The sequence below is a fragment of the Schistocerca gregaria genome, chromosome 2 (assembly GCF_023897955.1).
Source record: "Schistocerca gregaria isolate iqSchGreg1 chromosome 2, iqSchGreg1.2, whole genome shotgun sequence".
Taxonomy (NCBI): domain Eukaryota; kingdom Metazoa; phylum Arthropoda; class Insecta; order Orthoptera; family Acrididae; genus Schistocerca; species Schistocerca gregaria.
The window spans coordinates 706989057-707009842 of NC_064921.1; the positions used below are offsets into that span (position 1 = coordinate 706989057).

General features: G+C 46.0%; 1 protein-coding gene and 1 pseudogene across 1 annotated transcript in view; both read left to right on the forward strand.

Moving 5' to 3' along the window:
* Positions 1-20786, forward strand: part of LOC126334818 (ribosomal protein S6 kinase alpha-5-like) — a 389839-nt gene that overhangs the window by 71973 nt on the left and 297080 nt on the right. The window contains exon 2 of the mRNA XM_049997461.1: positions 9316-9387. Coding sequence (XP_049853418.1) covers positions 9316-9387 — 72 coding nt within the window. The remainder of the gene's footprint in view (positions 1-9315; positions 9388-20786) is intronic.
* LOC126337408 (5S ribosomal RNA) lies at positions 1532-1649 on the forward strand (annotated as a pseudogene).

Genomic DNA, 20786 nt, shown 5'->3' on the forward strand with positions numbered 1-20786 from the left:
ACTTTGTCCACTTATGTACGAAAATGCCCCAGTCAGCTGGAACTTCAAGCCAAATTCTGCACATTGTAAACTGAAATCATCATCACACCACAGACGTCATACTGGTTAAAATACTAGATTTCTCTTTCGGGATAAGCTTGGTTTAAGTCCCTATTCAGCCATCCTAATTTAATTTTCCATTAGTTTCCCAAATGCACTTCGTGTGTGTTCCGCACAGTAGACGTCTAACACTTTCCCCACTCCTTCTCTTCCTTGCAACTGATCATACGTTTGCTCTGACTTCCTCTTCTGCCTTGTATCCACGTTCCTTCCTGGTCATGCACGTCTTCAGGAATGACTATCGCATTACTTACTACTGTAAACCGCTTCGCATTCCCTCTCAGGGATACTTCCATGTTCGGTAATACGTCAACAATTGAGCGCCTGCCATTCACAAGCCTGACATCTGATTGGCTACAAGGTGATAATGAAAGCTCACATTTCTCTCTTAACCCTTTAAGCCCCAACAATGTAACTTAATTCATTTTAAAATTCTCAGAAACGTGACACCATCATGAAAAATAACGAGTAGAAAAAGAAATTGGCAAAAATTAAAGAATCAACTGTTTTAAAGCTGAGAGTTTACTTTGGAACCACCGGAACATATTGTTCTCACCACCCTCCTCCGCTCGCAAAGATCCATATTTTCCTGGATTGACCGCGCCAATTGGTCCTTCGCACTAAATATGCCTTCCCACATTCCTTTTCTCGGGTATTAGAGGACGACCCTCGCATGGTTATATCTGGCCTCAGTTTTCTTCGTATAAGTGGCTTGTACTGTGAGATATAAGTCCTCGAATTTTCCTCTGGAATTAGAGGCCCTCAGTGTAGGCGTTGATTATGAAGACCTTGACTTCGTCTCTACACCGGCCAGGCTGTCCCCGCCTTTTCCCTACATTTTGTCTGATCTGTTGTGCTGCTTTGTTTCCACTTCTCTTGTCTTCTTCCCCTTGCGTTATCCCCATTGTATCGTGATAATGGTACGGCGTGGCTGTCGGAATGGGTCGGTGGCGGGGCTGGTGCCCCACCGTGCGTAGCGTTTCTGGGACATCCCTGCTCTCCCCATTTCCACCCAACCCCCTGCTGTTCTTTCCTCTTCCTGCTGCCCCGCCCGACCTTTTCTGTGTCTGTTTGCACCTTATCCCTTCCCCATGACTGGACTGTGCTGTTTCTGTTGTTAGTCCTCTGATTTCTGCCATCCTAGATCTTGTTACCGCTGACCTCGCTGTTCGGTCTCCTATCGACTCCCCCCCCCCTACCCCCTCCCAATAAACCACCAGCATTTCACGAGATATATTTGAAATCAGTTTCGCATTTTCTCACACACAGTCCCCTATCTCGAAACTGAAATAAAATCACAAAGCCTAGAACAAAAAGACCGAAATAACATGCAAAAATGACCTGAAATATAAGAAATTTGTATCAAAAGTGCGTAATGTTCCAGTGGTGTCATTTCGAAACCATTCATATAACAGCAGTAATACAAACTCTAGGCAGCGGCCTTACGGCAGTGGATACACCGGTTCTCGTCAGATCACCGAAGTTGAGTGCTGTCGGGCATGGCCGGCACTTGGATGGGTGACCATCCGGGCCGCCATGTGCTGCTGCAATTTTCGGGGTGCACTCAGCCTCGTGATGCCAACTGAGGAGCTACTCGACCGAATAGTAGCGGCTCCGGTCAAAGAAAACCATCGTAACGATCAGGAGAGCGGTGTGCTGACCACGCACCCCTCCTATCCGCATCCTCACCTGAGGATGACACGGCGGTCGGATGGTCCCGATGGGCCACTTGTGGCCTGACGATGGAGTGCTTTAATACAAACTCCAATTAACGTTACAATAACTTGCTTTCACTGTCAATAATACCATCAAGATGATCACTATAAAAAAAAATCATGTCACAGTTTCCTTGAATACGCAGGACAATATCCGCGCGAATGTTGCTTTGAACACTGCGACTTCTAAAACGCTCTACATTCGTAGATGTACATCGGTGTACCACTAGATGTCTCGGTCGTGCAATACCATCGGTTTCATGCGAAAGGCATAGCTCCTTCAAAAAAAAAAAAAAAAAAAAATTTAATAAATGTTCGTTTCAGACAGAAACCACTGCTGCTCAAAGTGCTAAATGGTCGCAATGACAGGACGACTAACGGAAATCAATGAAGACGCCACTCTGAAAGAAACGTTTTATTTTATCTGAAGTACCATGGTAGCTCATCTGACAATGACTGCAAATTATCGAAGCTTAACTGACGAATGAAATGCACAACGATAGAATTTGGGAAATGTAAATCAGATGTCAGTTCACCTATACTACACTCCTGGAAATGGAAAAAAGAACACATTGACACCGGTGTGTCAGACCCACCATACTTGGTCCGGACACTGCGAGAGGGCTGTACAAGCAATGATCACACGCACGGCACAGCGGATACACCAGGAACCGCGGTGTTGGCCGTCGAATGGCGCTAGCTGCGCAGCATTTGTGCACCGCCGCCGTCAGTGTAAGCCAGTTTGCCGTGGCATACGGAGCTCCATCGCAGTCTTTAACACTGGTAGCATGCCGCGACAGCGTGGACGTGAACCGTATGTGCAGTTGACGGACTTTGAGCGAGGGCGTATAGTGGGCATGCGGGAGGCCGGGTGGACGTACCGCCGAATTGCTCAACACGTGGGGCGTGAGGTCTCCACAGTACATCGATGTTGTCGCCAGTGGTCGGAGGAAGGTGCACGTGCCCGTCGACCTGGGACCGGACCGCAGCGACGTACGGATGCACGCCAAGACCGTAGGAACCTACGCAGTGCCGTAGGGGACCGCACCGCCACTTCCCAGCAAATGAGGCACACTGTTGCTCCTGGGGTATCGGCGAGGACCATTCGCAACCGTCTCCATGAAGCTGGGCTACGGTCCCGCATACCGTTAGGCCGTCTTCCGCTCACGCCCCAACATCGTGCAGCCCGCTTCCAGTGGTGTTGCGACAGGCGTGAATGGAGGGACGAATGGAGACGTGTCGTCTTCAGCGATGGGAGTCGCTTCTGCCTTGGTGCCAATGATGGTCGTATGCGTGTTTGGCGCCGTGCAGGTGAGCGCCACAATCAGGACTGCATACGACCGAGGCACACAGGGCCAACACCCGGCATCATGGTGTGGGGAGCGATCTCCTACACTGGCCGTACACCTCTGGTGATCGTCGAGGGGACACTGAATAGTGCACGGTACATCCAAACCGTCATCGAACCCATCGTTCTACCATTCCTAGACCGGCAAGGGAACTTGCTGTTCCAACAGGACAATGCACGTCCGCATGTATCCCGTGCCACCCAACGTGCTCTAGAAGGTGTAAGTCAACTACCCTGGCCAGCAAGATCTCCGGATCTGTCCCCCATTGAGAATGTTTGGGACTGGATGAAGCGTCGTCTCACGCGGTCTGCACGTCCAGCACGAACGCTGGTCCAACTGAGGCGCCAGGTGGAAATGGCATGGCAAGCCGTTCCACAGGACTACATCCAGCATCTCTACGATCGTCTCCATGGGAGAACAGCAGCCTGCATTGCTGCGAAAGGTGGATATACACTGTACTAGTGGCGACATTGTGCATCCTCTGTTGCCTGTGTCTATGTGCCTGTGGTTCTGTCAGTGTGATCATGTGATGTATCTGACCCCAGGAATGTGTCAATAAAGTTTCCCCTTCCTGGGACAATGAATTCACGGTGTTCTTATTTCAATTTCCAGGAGTGTATTTTAATTTCTATTCGTTTACTGTAGCCCGTGCTTAAATATCCATTGCCAATACATTTGTCATGAAGGGAACATGTTTCTCTGAATCACAGCTTTTTTGCAGTTAGTCAGTAGTAGGTCTACTAAAAGTAGTAGTAGTTGCTGTCGTTGTATAAAACGCTCTCGTTGATTCTAGGGTCACGACTTTAATTTAAAAACTTCGTTCATTTGTCTTTGCCAGTTCAGTAGTGGCCTTCGGTTTGTACGAAAAAATATTTACCCCCGAAAATAAGACCGCTGGTGAGATAAACAGTGCTTATCACCACCTCCGCGGGACCTTGTGCACTGCTTTTGCAGCCTACGCGAACTTTGGACAGTGTACCGGCGCGCGGAATCGGCGAGGCCTCCGCGGTGATGCGATTACGAGGCGCCACTGCCGGTTGCCGCAGGTCAAGGACTGGGGGCGCCGAGTGTGTTTTTGTTGCCGGAGTGCCGGCGTCGAGGCGTGCAGGAGTCTGCGGAAAGGCAACAAACCCGCGCGCTCGTCTCGGCAAACAAATCCCCGCCGCCGGCCGTGGGTGGCAGCCTCAGCTTACAGCAGGAGCTCTGTGTACTCGGAGCGCATCTGCCGCGCCTGCCGAAGCGAGCATTCAGCAAGTGAGACGTATTATGCGTTGAAACGTGTTGTCGTGCTGCTCGTCTCTGCTGTACGTCTGGCTCCTTGAAGGTACGAATACTCGCTCACCGATGTAACACAGCATGTTGTCCTCGACGAGGAGTGTTCATCAGAGGCAAGAGTATCGTCAGGAGTACCCTAGGGGCTGGCCGGTGTGGCCAAGCGGTTCTAGGAGCTACAGTTTGGAACCGAGCGACCGCTACGGTCGCAGGTTCGAATCCTGCCTCCGGCATGGATGTGTGTGATGTCCTTAGGTTAGTTAGGTTTAAGTAGTGCTAAGTTCTAGGGGACTGATGACCTCAGATGTTGAGTCCCATAGTGCTCAGAGCTATTTGAACCATCTTTGTAGTACGCTAGGGAAGTGTTTTAGGAAAGCTGTTTTTCTCTATGTACGTAAGTGATTCAGCGGTGAGGGTATGCAGCAATCTGCGGCCGTTCGGTGATCGTGCTATGGTGTACGGAAAGCTGTCTAAGATGAATGACTACAGGAGGATTCATGATGACTTCCATAAAATTTCTGGTTAGTGTGATGAAACGCAGCTAGTTCCAGACATAGAAAAATGCGCCGGAAAGCTGTCTAAGATGAATGACTACAGGAGGATACATGATGACTTCCATAAAATTTCTGGTTAGTGTGAAGAAACGCAGGTAGTTGCAGATGTAGAAAAATGCGGATTTGTAGGAAAACCCGTAATGGTCGGATACAGCATTAGAAGTGTCCCGCTTGGCACAGTCACGTCGTTTAAATATCAGGAGTAACGGTGCAAAACGATATGAAATGCAACGACCATGTTAGGATTATGGTAGGGAAGGCGATGGTAGACTTTACTTTACTGGGAGAATTTTAGGAAAGAGTGGCTCACCTGTAAAGGCGACTGTATATACGCTGTGTCATCAAAAGTATCCGGACACCTGGCCGAAAACTGCTTAAAATTTCATGGCGCCCTCCCTTCCGTAATGCTGGAATTTAGTATGATGTTGGCCCATCCTTAGCCTTGATAACAGCTTCTGCTGTCGCAGGCATACCTTCAATCAGGTGCTGGAAGGTTTCTTACAAGGGAACCTCTCCATCGCACCCCCCTCAGATTTAGTTATAAGTTGGCACAGTGGTATATTTTTCTTATTTTTTTCATAGTTCCTCGTAACTTCTTCCTGTTTTCTCGATTGATCTGTATTCCGGTTTTCAAGGCATATCCACTATGCCAACTCATAACTAAATCTGACGGGGGTGCTTTGGGGAGCTTCCCTTGTTCGGAAATGGCAGCGTATTCTTCAAGGAGTGCTGCACTGAGAAGAGGTATCGATGTCGGTCGGTGAGGCCTCGCACGAAGTGTGCGTTCCAAACCATCCCAAAGGTGTTTTATAGGATTTAGGTCAGGACTCTATGCGGGCCAGTCCATTGCAGCGATGCTATTGTCGTGTAAACACTCCGCTACAGGCTGTGCATTATGAACAGCTGCTCGATCGTGTTGAAGGATACTATCACCATCCCCGAATTGCTCTTCAACACTGAGAAGTAACATGGTGCTTAAAACATCAATGTAGGTTTGTGCTGTGATAGTGCCACCCAAAATAACAATGGATGCAAGCTCCTCCATGAAAAACCCGACCACCTAATGAACAACTGCTCGCAACATTGCTGGTGCGATTGGGGGTTCTGGTGCGATTGGGAATTATTGGAGGAAGGATATGATATGTAAAAATTATCTAAAACGACCGATATTGACTCCGTATGAATAGCTGATTGTAACAATCCCGACAAATTGAAGTTCGGCTTTCAGTTTTAGAGCGTTTGGGTAGGGGGAAAAAAACAATAATGTTCATCTGGAAATGCTTAGTCGCTTCAACTCAAATGAAAACAAAAAAAATGGTTCAAATGGCTCTGACCACTATGGGACTTAACATCTGAGGTCATCAGTCCACTAGAACTTAGAATTAATGAAACCTAACTAACCTAAGGACATCACACATCCATGCCCAAAGCAGGATTCGAACCTGCGACCGGAGCAGTCTCGCGGTTCCGGACTGCGGCGCCTAGAACCGCACGGCCACCGCGGCCGGCCTCAAATGACATTTGTTACTAAATTTAATATTCAATCTGAAAAACTTACACCTTACGGTGTGTGATGGGAAGGGTACTGTACAGTGCCACTGTCTCTTCCCCATCTGTTGTTGCAGTCGCCATTGATAAGCGAGAAGGGTGGACTTTCTGCGCCGGTCTGTGTGGCCGAGCGGTTCTAGGCGCTTCAGTCTGGAACCGTGCGACCACTACGGTCGCAGGTTCGAATCCTGCCTCGGGCATGGATGTGTGTGATGTCCTTAGATTGGTTAGGTTTAATTAGTTCTAAGTTCTAGGGGACTGATGACCTCAGATGTTAAGTCCCATAATGCTCAGAGCTATTTGAAGCATTTGGACTTTCCGCATGCCTGCGAGGAAGGAAGCAAAGTACTGCTCATTCATTCTCCTGAGAACGTACTCTCCGTGAGTGTTAGTGATACACATTCTCTTGTAGCGTCTGCCGCCGGAGGTAGATGAGCATATTGTGACGCCTTCGCTCTTATTAATCGAACCCGTCACGAAACGCGCTGCTCTTCTTTGAGTCTTCTCTGTTTCATGTATGAATCCTAACCCCAACATATGCTTAAAAAGCCAAACGTTTATCTAGATAAGTAGACAGTTGTACAAGGGTAGAAGTAAACAACCATATCCTCCGACAGTAATATCTCTCGTGTTTAATCTGACCTAACAATCAGGGGAATGTCGGAGCTCTTATGTGAATGCTGCTCTGAATATAGAGATGTCATTCTTTTATTCTGCGTTGAAAGGAGTTATATCCACTTGCTCCTGCGATGGCTGGTGGTCCGTACATTGTGTGTTGGCGGCTGAGGGGATCCTGACGGCAAACCGTTCGCTAGAAGGTCCGTGTTTTATTGAGACGCCGACGGCGCCGTTTGCGTCCACTGGGGACGGAACTCAGGGGCTGCGAGCGCGCGTCCGCTTTTTCCCCGGTTGTTCTGGGGAGGCGGTCGGCCGCAGAGTAATTATGCGCGACTGTGCGTGTCGGGGGCGGACTCGTAAATTACTGCGGGGGCGCAACGCTGCCGCCAGCCGCGCGGCGTCCATCCCACGAGTGGGACACGTGTCTGTAGGCACTGTCCTGTCCCGCATTTTTTTTTTCCTGATATCCTCGTCACAGAGATATGTACGAACGGGAGCGTCAGACTTTCTCGCTCCACACGTGTAGCTAGTAGCCGCATTGCTCTGCGGACTGTGCAGGCTGTGAAATGAAACAATCGTCTGTGTGTATAACCGTCATTCATAACTTTCTACCTGCTTATCTGTTTAGTCAATCTAATTGCAAACATCGCTTCGCTGATGGAATATGTAACAGAACAATTAAAATACTTTAGCGTTCGACATCTGGACATCTGGACATGTGGAAAGCAATACGGTAACACTGCTGCTGTCTCGAGATAGTATGCATAGTATTAGAATGGAAGAAGTCTCACAGAGGGTTTGTTACGTGCAGCCTTAAGGTTACTTACATGGTACTCTGCTTTCACTTTCTCTTAATTTTTTAAATTAATACTGCCTTCGATACCTCTATTGGTTGCCGTCGTTGCTTCCGTTGGCCGATTCGTTGCCATCATTGCCTCGGTTGGTCGGTGAGTTGTTGTTGTTGTTGTTGTTTTTGTTGTTGTTGTTGCTCTCGACTGATAGATTGAGCGCCGTCATTGCCCCGACTGGTGAACTAATTGCTGTCGTTCCCTCAAGATATCGATAGACTCACACCGTCATTACGATCGATCGCATGTGGTTGTTATGATCGATACATAGCATTCTTTGTTAACATAAATCAGTCACCATAGTCACGAATGGTACTATCATGGTCGCCATCGCCATCTATGTAATGACGTGTCGGCTTTAGATCGATTGATCGCTACACCGGTAATATTAACCTATCATTCGATTTGTTGACTAAGACAAATGTAATGGTATATAGATGGATATAAAAGTGAATCGGAGGATTGAATGATCTATCGATCCATCCATCGATTTGATCCATCATAACCGTAGATGTTACCGCAGATTTTTAGGTTCCCGGCGATGCCACAATCGATCAAATTATTACCTTGGTGTCATGGTCGTTGTATATATATATATATATATATATATATATATATATATATATATATATATATATATATATATATATATATTACCACTGCTCTCAAGACCGAACGGTAGATTGCTGTCGGAGTCACGACAGTTAGATAACAGTTAGATAATTGTTGCCATCATTATAATGATCATATTCCTCATATTTTCAACACCATTTTCCTTCGTTCCGACCACACCGTAGGAGATACGTGGCACACAATAGTTGTTCAGGAACTGCCGATGAAAGGAATTCTCACCAGCCCTGAAGTTCAGACGATGATGGTTAATCTGTTTTCTGGACGGGAGTAACTCCTACCTGGACACAGTTTCTCCTACCTAGAGAAATTCCTTGCGACGGATACACTAAGAACCTAACTGCGAACGAAAGAGAGTTCCTGAACAGAACTGAAATTCCATGCCGTAGGGACTCCTTGGTCCACAAGTAGGGTCACAACAGAAACGACTTTTTAAATTTGAAATGCTGACATTAAGGCACACTGGTTAGTATTCCCTTACTGTGCACGAGTTTTTAAATGTCAGTGATATGATCAATTTATTGGGGGAAGTAGCTCTTCTTTCTTTGTAATTAAGATGATTCTAATAATTATTTTAGAACAGTGATCTCATAAACGAAACGTGTGAAGCTGGGTGCTGCTGAGCTTCCCCGCCTGGTGCAATGCGACGCCTAATTTGATTCTGCTGTTCGTTTTGTTTCAGTGAACCTGACGGGCACGGCAGGCCGCGTGGACATGTCGCACTTCGAGCTGCTCAAGGTGTTGGGCACGGGAGGTGAGTGCGCCTTCACTTCGCCTTCACCCTGCATAGACGCTATCCCCATATTCTTCAGTCAAAGCATTGCACAGCCTAAATAGTGCTGACTGCTGTAAGTCACCTCGTCAGTGTACTACATTTATTTTGGAGTACAGCAGTTCATTGTGGAGAAAATAAGGGCGATATCGCATCTCAAGCTTCCACATTTATCCCTCTAATACACCAATGGAGGGAATTCTTCCCATTACCTAATCGTTCGTTACAGTTTATGGAATATTTTACGTCTTAAATATATTTAATACTTACGCAATTTTGTCATATGCATGATGGAGACCGTGGCCGTGATTTGAAGACAAATGTTGGTGGTGGTAGGACAGCACCGAGCCACTAATTTACTTTCAGTCCCTTCATTCCAAAGGTACCTTTACCTGTTTCGAATCGTTGTGATTCATCTTCAGACGGTTTACACGCTTTCCTTATGACATGTGGTGTTTTTTACAGATTAACTGTCGTGAAATGACGGTTTGGAGAGTTTGTTTTCATAACACTTGTCGAACAGACGTGAATACATTCCCACTGCATTTTTATTGTTTGCGCACGTGGTGAATTTTTCTCACTGAACACTTTAGATTTGTCACCGAGAAGATGTGCGGTAGAAATCTTCTCGGTAACAAATCTAAAGTGTTCAGTGAGAAAAACTCACGTGTGCAAACAATAAGAATGCAGTGGGAATGTATTCACGTCTGTTCGACGAGTGTTACGAAAACAAACACTCCAAACCGACATTTCACGACAGTTAATCTGTAAAAAACACACCATATGTCATAAGGAAAGCGTGTAAACCGTCTGAAGATGAATCACAACGATGCGAAACAGGTAACGGTACCCTTTGAATGAAGGAACTGAAAGTAAATTTGTGGCTGGTTGCTCTCCTAACACCGTCAACATATTTAATACGTTCTCTCATTTCATAAGAAATGTATGTTGGGACAGTCAACCTGATCGATACATTTCGTGTTTATTTTGATAGCGGGTTCAAACCGTGTGTGTTTTTCAGCAGTATTAATAGTTTCAAAACAATCTTCACGTTCTTCATTATCTAATATTCTATGAGCGTAACCGTTTCCTTTATCTTACACACGAAGGCTGCGAACGAATGGACAAACATTCAGAAATAAAAACAGTTCTTAGAATGCAAATGGCAGTAGACAAATCCCCTCGGGTTATCACCCGTGAACAAGACAAGCTCTCCGAACAAGATTGTAGTCATCCCCTTAAGCTTTTCAGCTCAAGTGGTTTGTACCGCAACCCACCATTTTACTCACATCGTTTTTAAGTATCACTGCGTTTAGCATAAAACCATCTATGCTCCGTAAACCCTGAATCATGATCTTCGTAGCATCGGTAGTTTCATGCACTGGTATTTCGAAACATAATACATAAATGGTGGATTGCAGTAGTAATCACTGGAGCTGGAAGGGTTAAAAGAGCTCTCTCGTAGCTTTCGAGTACTGTAGATAGCGTAGAACTGGCTGTCATTTGACGCTCCACCGCTGGTGACACAATCGTGGTACTGATGTCAGCGTCGCAGCAAACCACGCGTATCGCATTATTTTACCTAAAATTTGCAATGGAATGTGATTTGATGGAGTCTTCTCGGCATGTGATTCCTTCTTATCTCTCAATGATAAAAGAACAGTTTTGAAGTTTTTCGATCAAGTTCTTTACCTGACGATAAAAACGGCTCCCCCCCCCCCTCCCCGTCGGAGGTTAGAGTCCTCCCTCAGGCATAGGTGTGTGTGTGTGTGTGTGTGTGTGTGTGTGTGTGTGTGTGTGTGTGTGTGTTTGTGTGTGTGTGTGTTTGTGTGTGTGTGTGTTTGTGTGTGTGTGTGTTTGTGTGTGTGTGTGTGTGTGTGTGAGTTGTACTTAGGGTAAAACTAACTTACCCTGTTTAAGATTAAGTAGTGTGTAAGCTTACGGACCGATGACCTCAACAGTTTGGTCTCTTAAGGTCTTACCACAAATTTCCAAATTCTGTTTGTTTGTTCTAAGTTCGCCAGATTTTGATGAAGTAACTACATTTTTATATTTTGACTCTGTCATCCACCAAACTTTCCAACGCTTTTCTTTTTCATGCCATCTACGAAAACATTCGTAAATACAACATATTGAGCATTATTTCGGTTAGCCGGCCGCTGTGACCGAGCGGTTTTAGGGCCTTCTGTCCGGAACCGCGCTGCTGCTACCGTCGCAGGTTTGAATCCTGCAACGGGCATTGATGTGTGTGACGTCTTTAGGTTAGTTAGGTTTAAGTAGTTCTAAGTCTAGGGGACTGATGACTTCACATGTTAAGTCCCATTGTGCTTAGAGCCATTATTCAGGTTAATTTGCAGTGTAGGTAAAGCAAAAATTGAAAATAAAGTTTGCGAGTAGGGACATGGTCCCACGAGACTCTAAATACCGTTTTGTTCTCCTTCCGCTGTGGAAACCGCTGTTCGGAAGCTCGACACACGTCAAAATTATTTTTTGTAAACCTTTGGCCATCTGGAGCTCCCAATTCTCTCTTTTTATTTCCGGCTAAGCCGTGCATATAACATAAGCAAAATCGGTGATGAGGAGGCGCGTTGTTTGAATTTTTACCTCCCCTGATACCTCATTTCACTTCACTAGCTTCGTAATGCAAGTGGTAGGCGACGAATCAAAGTACGGCAGCGGGATCGGTGCGCACTGTGTACTTTAAATCTGATGGGGCTCTGGCGGTGATGAGAGGAAGTGTCCTGGAGGCTTGTTTGTCGCGCTCGGGTCAGGGGTCGTTGACTGGATGAGATTACGGCCGTGCGACGGTCGCTGGGCGCCGGTTTCCGAACCGATACTCTGTGCTCTGCGGCGTAGCGCGGAACTTTGACCTGGCGCCGGCATTGTGTGCAAATTCCGCTAATAAGCTCGCCTCGCACTCTGAACTACCACCGGGGCGGCGATAACTACTGCGGTCGACCCACCAACATTATTGGACGTTCTCCTACCGCAAAGATAGTAATCGAGAGCACGTTGAAACTCGGTGTGCGCCTGAAAAGCTTTTTCCGCTAATGCCTACCCGTGTTAAAGTCGGCAAGTCGTTTTGAACTAACTAAGGACAGCGTTTATGCGGACCATACCATGGCGCCTGCAGCTGCTGTTGGTGTGGATGATCCAAAATTCAGTTTCAGCATAACTTACTTTACACGACACTGCCCAGAAAGGAATGAATAGCACCTCCCGTGTATTTGATAATTTGGGTAAAATATCTCCATCTGAATATATACTCCTCAAACCAGCTAACGTTGGGTGGCGGAGGATATGTCTTTTACGACAGCAAATTTTGCTCCTTCCATGTTAGTCACTATTACTGCGTTGGGAGAACAGCTGTACATCTGATATTTCTCTCTCTCTCTCTCTCTCTCTCTCTCTCTCTCTCTCTCTCTCTCTCTTTCTCTCTCTCTCTCACACACTCTCTCTCTCTCACACACACACACACACACACACACACACACACACACACACACTCATTATTTCACGACACAGATGCAGCGAACGCTCTCCTTGATGCACAACGCCACTTCTAGCTTCTGCCATTGGAGGTCGCTGAATATCGCAGTAACGATCTCGCGCTTGTTAAACCATGCCGCGATGGAACAAGCCGCTCTTCTTCGAAACTTTCCTATTTCTTCTTCTAATTCAGCATGATGAAGACGATCCCAGACCGATGACCAATACTCCACCCCCAGTCGGACGAGTGCTTCGTAAGCCACTTCCTCCGTGCATGAAGTACAAATCCCTAAGATTCTTAGAGTCTGCATCAACGTGTATACCTCACTGGCCACCTTCCGGTGTGTGGCGGAGGTTAGTTTGTTTATCAGTATCACTTCCTCTGTTCCAGTTGTGAATGGTTCGCGGGAAGTAAGACAAGTGGTAATCCTCTGTGTGGGTTCGAAGCTTTCTAATTTTTTCCTAAGTGGTCTTTCCGCGTGACATACGTAGGCGGAATCAGTATATTGGTTGACTCTTCGTGAAAGATACGCTATTTGAATTTTAAAGGTAAAACTCGCAATGATGCAGGAGCAACTCCGTGACCCTGCCAGACGTACTAAATGAATGTATAACGAAACTTGCTGTTCTTCTTCGAATCTTATCTATTTCCCATATGAATCCTATTTGGAATGGATCCCAGACTGACGAGCAGTATTCAGGTATTGGTCGAACGATTTTTTTTATTAGCTAGTTCCTATTTTGATGGACTAAATTTACTTAGGATTCTTCTAATTAATCTCAGTGCAGTATATTTCTCAACCGCGATTAATTTTACGTTGTTGTTCCATTTCAAATCGCTCCGAAGTAATTGCTTCCAGTGATTGTTCTGAAATCCTGTAATAATACAGTACATTAATTTTCTGTCTATATGTACGCAATGTCTTGTATTTATGTTGAGCGTCAGCAGCCACAGCCACAGCCAGCACATTTCTGTGCTTCACTACAGTATTGTGACGTTGCAACCTTCTGACAACAGCACCGCTGCAAATCTCCTAACAGATCATCCGACGTTATTCACCAAACCATTTATATACTATAAATAAACTATAAGCAGCAGCGGCCCTATAACACTGTTATAGGGTATTCCTGGACCTAGCTTCCTGTTCGTCTATTTTTTCCCGTTAAGAGCGAAAGATCTGCTTCTATAATTCGAGAAGCTCATATTGTGGTCACAAAACAATATGTTCTGGTATCGAATGCCTTCTGCAACCTGGGCGCCTTAAGTCTACGATGCTCTGGATTTCATGGACAGAGAAAACGTGTTTCGCAAGATATCTGTGTGTTGAATTCTTTGATTTTTTAGAGAGATTGTTATTCTCAAGAAAGCCACAATACTGCCTGAAGGATAAACTTCTTAAAACAACGAAATACTGAAATGCATCCGGCAGAAGGCTAAAGTCAGAGACAAAAAGTCAACAAATTATATTTGCAGGCTATCCGGAATGACTGGCAACGACTGCGTTAAAATACTGTCGCAGTTACGCACGATAATTTCGCCCTAGAGTAGCGTATAAAAATCATATATCTTTGCTGATTACCTGCAGCAGACAGGTATCATATAAGGCGTTATGTCGCACAAATAGGAGAATCACAGACGGTGCTTTGTGGATCGTCGCATGAACCTGATACGTTGTTTGTTTTTGAGAGTGCTAGTTATGGAATTGCGTTATAATGCTATGCGCATGCCATTTACATTCATTACCCTGTTTCCGCTTGGGCCACGCGGCTGCGGCATGCAGACATATGCTTTCGCTGCTCGTTGTCACTGTTGGCTGTGCCCCAATAGACATGATGATTCCTTAATAATGATCCAAACTACCGCAGGCAAAGTACATGAGGCAGCGACTGCTGTGTCGGGCCCCGTAAACAACTAAAATCACAATTTAAAGTATCCACGGAAAAAGTGTGACAGGTCTGTAAATTTTTGTTTCCCACCATAGTTTGCAGCACATTAACACAGTTTCCGTCGCTTTTGACAGAGCTACTGATTACGCTTTCTTAAATTTTTCGAGGTTCCCCACAGATTCTTCTGAGCCTTATTAGATCGTACAGGACACAAATAAAGAAGGAAACATTTATTGGGCCTGAATGTTCCATAGTCATTTAACGACGAAGGCGACAATCCCTCGTTACTGTCACAGTCTGAGCCTTATCAACAGCTGTTGTAACATTGCATTTCATTCCGATAGAGGTGTGAGGTGTATAATTGTACCCTGTTGGCCATTTTGGTGCTTTTGTAGCGTTGAAAGTTTGTTTTGGAGTATCGAGTTTAAAATGAAAAGGAGTAAGAGCATGAGAACGTCATCCTGACTATGGCTTTCGAAAAGCAGAAAAAGTGTTAAGTGTGTTATCGAGCGGTGTGTGTGTTGCTGTCAGTCTGATCAGCTGCTATATCTTCCCAAGTCTGGTCGAATCTCTGACCATTGTGGCGGTCAGTAGGTGTTCCACACATACTATTCGAACATGTCCCTAAATGGTTGTAGGTTGCTGTAGTTACTAGAAGAGAAAGCTTGCATAGTATGGATACTGTGAACTACATCAAGTCAGGCTTCTCACTAACAACCACCACCACCACCACCACCACCACCACCACCACCACCAACAACAACAACAGGCTTTCATGTTCTTCATATTTTCCGTACGTCACTACTTTCTGTTGGAATTATTGAAATAGATTTTGCGAAGATTTCTGCTAACGTTTCTGCAACCTTTCGAAGCCAAAGACGTTTCGCAAATAGTCTTGACAAATTGCACACCGTCAAAAATAAATCATATGGTTCATTTATCAAATATACATTAATTAACAATGATGTTGAATGCCACCATAATAAAACTAGCCAGAAATATCGAGAATCCCTACAATCTTTAGTGCTAAATGGGGTAAAAAAATATCTTCTCTCCCTCAGCAGTGTGTCCAGGAGGAATAATTGATTAAAATCTAGATTGGACTGAGCACGTAACTGCAGTGTCCAAAAAGGCGTTAGCGTCTCTCGATGCCCTACAAAAATATAAAAAGTTCTTCCCGCTTGAGCTGAAAAAGAATCTTGTACAAACACTCGTACTTCGAATTATTGATTACGGCGATGTTATCCTGCAAGGCCTTCCTCAGGAGTGCTCACGGCGCCTGGAGCTGGTTGTGAATGCCCGTGTTCGTTATATCTGTGATGTTCGACACTCTGCTCATACTACACCATCGTATGGACAGCTACCTTGGCTGCGTGCAGACAAGCGCAGAGATTATCATACCTCTTGCCTTCTGTACTGTCTTCTCAACGCACAGTGTCCCCTCACCTCTCTCTTGGATCTTAACCCTCTGGTCAAAAAACATGTAAGAAACGCCCGATCCCATCACAGCAAAATCCATTCTGCCCCACTCCATCGTTCAGCCACTTTCTCGAAATCCTTCTCAGAACCGAGATTCCGACTTCTAAATAACCTCCCGCATTATATTAGAGACCTGGATACCATTTCCAGCTTCAGAAAACAGATAATGACGTATCTACTAATAGCATACCTACTGAAGCAACAATAATGGCGATCATTGTCCTTGTCCGTACATTCTTCTTTCCAACTTGATCTTTCTCGTTTGCTAGTATAAATTTTCTTTCCCACTATCCACTACGTCATAAACATCTATTTTGTACAGTTAGAAATTACTTTCACATCGCCACTGTTGTTGTTGTTGTTGTTGTTGTTGTTGTTGTTATTATCACTAGGAGTGGCGGCGGCGGCGGGGGCGGCGGCGGCGGCGGCGGCGGCGGCGGCGGCGGCAGTAGTAGTAGTAGTAGTAGTAGTAGTAGTGGTGGTGGTGGTGGTGGTGGTGGTGGTGGTAGAACGAGTACCGCCAGTATTAACTTTATTAGTTGATAGTGTTATTTACTCACAACGTCTCTGCACACACTCCAATCTTTTTAGTGCTATTTGTTAAATTAAAATTATTTCTTAGTTACCTAAGATGTAAAAAAGGTACTTTATGGTTGTAAGAGATGGCCTGATGCCCCTTATCATATCAGGTTAAATACATCTAAATCGACACACATACTCCGTAAGCTACCGTATGGTGCATGGCGGAGGGTACCCTATACCAGTACTAGTTGTTTCCTTTCCTGCTCCACTCACAAATAGTGAGAGAAAAAAGACTGTCTGTATGCTTCCGTATCAGCCCTAATTTGTCGTATCTTATCTTCGTGCTCCATAGCGCAGTATATGCTGCCGGCAGTAGAATCGTTCGGCAGTCAGCTTCAAATACCGGTTCTCTAAATTTTCTCAATAGTGTTTCTCGCAGAGAACGTCGCCTTCCCTCCAGGGATTCCCATTAGAGTCCACGAAGCATCTCCGAAAAATTACGTGTTGTTAGAGGCTACTGGTAGCAAATCTAGCAGGCCGCCTCTGAATTGCTTCGACGCCTTCCTTCAGTCCGGTCTGGTACGGATCCCAAACACTGCAGCAGTAATCAACAATAGGTCACACCAGAGCCCTACATACGGTCTCCTTTACAGGTGAAAGACTCTTTCCTAAAATTCTCCCTATAAGCCGGTCGACCATTCGCCTTCCCTACCACAATCCGCAAACGCTCCTTGCATTTCATATCGTTTTGCACCGTTACTCTCCGATATTTGAGCGACGTTACTGTGTTCAAATGGCTCTGAGCACTATGGGACTTAACATCTGAGGTGATCAGCCCCCTAGCACTTAGGACTACTTAAACCTAACTAATCTAAGGACATCACACACATCCATGCCCGAGGCAGGATTTGAACCTGCGACCGTAGCGTTCGCGCGATTCCAGACTGTAGCGCCTAGAACCGAACAACCAACCCGACCGGCCGTGAGTGATTACGGGCTTGTTTTTCAGTTCATGTGCGTTAAGTTACATTTTTCTATATTTGGAGCCAGCTGCCATTCGTCACACCAACCAGAACATTAGTGTAAGTTACCTTGTATCCTCCTATAGTCACGCATCTTCGACACCTTTCCGTACACCATAGCATCATAAGCAAACGACCTCCGATTGCCCCTCCCTCCCTCCCCCCCTCCCTCCCTCCCCCCTCCCTCCCTCCCCCTCCCTCCCTCCCCCTCCCTCCCCCCTCCCTCTCCCCGCCCCCACCGCATCCGCCAGTTTCTGTATGTATATGGTAACACCGGTCCTGTCGCACTTCCCTGGGGCATTCCTAACGATACCCTTGTCTGTGACAGACATTCGCCTAGGAGGACAGCGTACTCAAATGGGCTGCAGTCATGGACTGTGCGGCTGGTCCCGGCGGAGGTTAGAGTCCTTCCTCGGGTGTGTGTGTGTGTGTGTGTGTGTGTGTGTGTGTGTGTGTGTGTGTGTGTGTCCTTAGGATAATTTAGGTTAAGCAGTCTGTAAGGTTAGGGACTAATCACCTTAGCAGTTAAGTCCCATAAGATTTCACATACATTTGAACATTTTTTGACAGCTTACTGGTTTCTAATACTTAAGAAGACATCGAGGCACTCTCATATATGGGAACCTATTCCATATGCTCCACCGTCGTTAACACTCAACAGAGTGGTACCGTGTCGAATACTTCGCGGAAACCTATAAAGATGGAATAGTTCACAGAATATCGTGAGAAAAGGGCAACGTGAGCTGATAAATAAATTACATAACATAAATCACAGATCTCACGCAAATAGTTGTTGTTGTTGTTGTTGTGGTGGTGGTCTTCAGTCCTGAGATTGGTTTGACGCAGCTCTTCATGCATACAGTAAAGGTGCATGCCCTCGGGAAAAATTACGGCCGTAGTTTCCCCTTGCTTTCAGCCGTTCGCAGTACCAGCACAGCAAGGCTGTTTTGGTTAGTGTTAAAAGGCCAGATCAGTCAATCACCTAGACTGTTGCCCTGCAACTACTGAAAAGGCTGCTGCCCCTCTTCAGGAAGCACACGTTTGTCTGGCCTCTCAACAGATACCCGTCCCTTGTGGTTGCACCTACGGTACGGCTATCTGTATCGCTGAGACACGCATGCCTCCCCACCAACGGCAAGGTCCATGGTTCATGGGGGGGGGAAGCAAATATTTAGGTGTTCATTTTTTGCACGAGCTGTTCTGTCGAGAAATGATCTGAAAGCGGCTCTGTAAACCCTGTGCCAGGCACTTGGACGTGAACTGCAGGGTAGTGTCGCAGACGTGGCCCCGGTAGCACCGGCCTGTCGCCCGTGTTCTCGGCGTTTTTGCTTTCTGTTTTCCGGCCCCTTAACGCCGCGTCGCAATTCTGCTAGCGCGGCGGCTCAGAATTTGCCGCGCCAGACGTGCCCGGATCGGGAGCGTCATAAATATCTGAGCAGGCGCTGCGCCGCGATGGCCGCCGGCCCCGGCTGACGGCATTATCTGCGCCACGGGCCCCGCTTTGCATTTTAAACGCCGCCGCCATAATTAATAAACAGCGCGCGCCGTGCGTCGGTCCGGGCTGCGAAACGCCCGGCTGGCACCACCGTTCCGGATTGGCACTCTCCGAAAGCGGGGTCGCCACCTCTGCGAGTGTACGGTACGTCCGAGCTGAGGCCGTCCATCTCCAGCACTGCTGGTACGTGAGATTGTTAACGCAGTACGAGCAATCTCCTCCTCACTTACCGACCTTAATGACAGCGAAAAATTAAACCGCGTGTACCTAATGGAAATTTAGGAAAAGCAATCGTCACCGAAGTTAATCTGTGGGTAAAGAGTGAGGAAAGGGTTACATCTAAGTGGAAAAATGCAAATGAAACTGGTGGAAATTGATTTTGAAAAGGGGTAAAGTTAATAAAGAAAGTAAATGTGCGGCCGTTACGTTAACAATTAACTAGCGGATATGGACAATTACTATAGTAACTGAAAAAGAAAGGTTATTGCACATATAATTCGCACTAGAAGCTTGGCAACTGAAGGTAGACACGTGCAGTGTGAAAACTGAAACTTTGTCTGAAGTAGTAAATTTCGCTACACTCTGACTTATTTTAGCAAAAGAATTAATAAAACCGGAAAATTCAAAGTTAATTTAGTGACTGAAATTAATAGTGACCTTTGTTTCTGAAGCACATCGAAATTCAGTAAAATATGGTTAGTCTTGGGCTACCTCAACAATCATTTCAAAAGCTACTTGGATCTACGCAATTTCTAAATAAGAGATTTAATTTTGAACTTGAATTTAATGATTCTGAACAATTAACATAGTAAAATTTAGCACGTACCAAGCTGAGCTGCAGTCACAGGTAAGCTAAAATACGGTAACAAAACTCGCACTCTTAATTTGTGCTTGTGTAATCTAAATATTGTAGCCAGCTATGTATACCTTAACTGAATTTTGAAATTAAAGCAGTGAAATCGAATGATGTTACTTTAATGCTGGCGTTTTAATTTCATCGACACTCGGGTTCATTCCGGAAAAGGAAGAGATCCTGCTTGGTAATGCAATTGGGACAAGGAGCAACAAAGGTTCATGCTACGTTGCTGTAATTTAGTGAGAAAAATTTAACAGTTTGAAAAGCTGAGGTCTGCTATACAGTTTTAAAACTTTACGTATTTCCAGTCTTCCTTGTTGGTTGATTGAAGGTTAGAAGTCATCGATCGAGGAAGTGGCGACAGTCACTCATTGTCAGCCGTCGCTGTTGCAGAAGCTGGATGTTGGCGCGCCTTCTTATCGACACGGTCTCCAGCCGAAACAGACTCTTGATGTCTGCTAGCTAACGCTTCCCGTCCGCGACACCGTGTCAGAAACTACCATAGCAAGTTTAGCGCAATTACATGCTGCCAAACCCCGAAAGCGCGGCAACTCGCGGGAGCGTCATACCACACACCTGCTCCACTGCACTGTTCCAGCCAGAGTCCCTCTGCCCGCGCTCCACGCGGCAG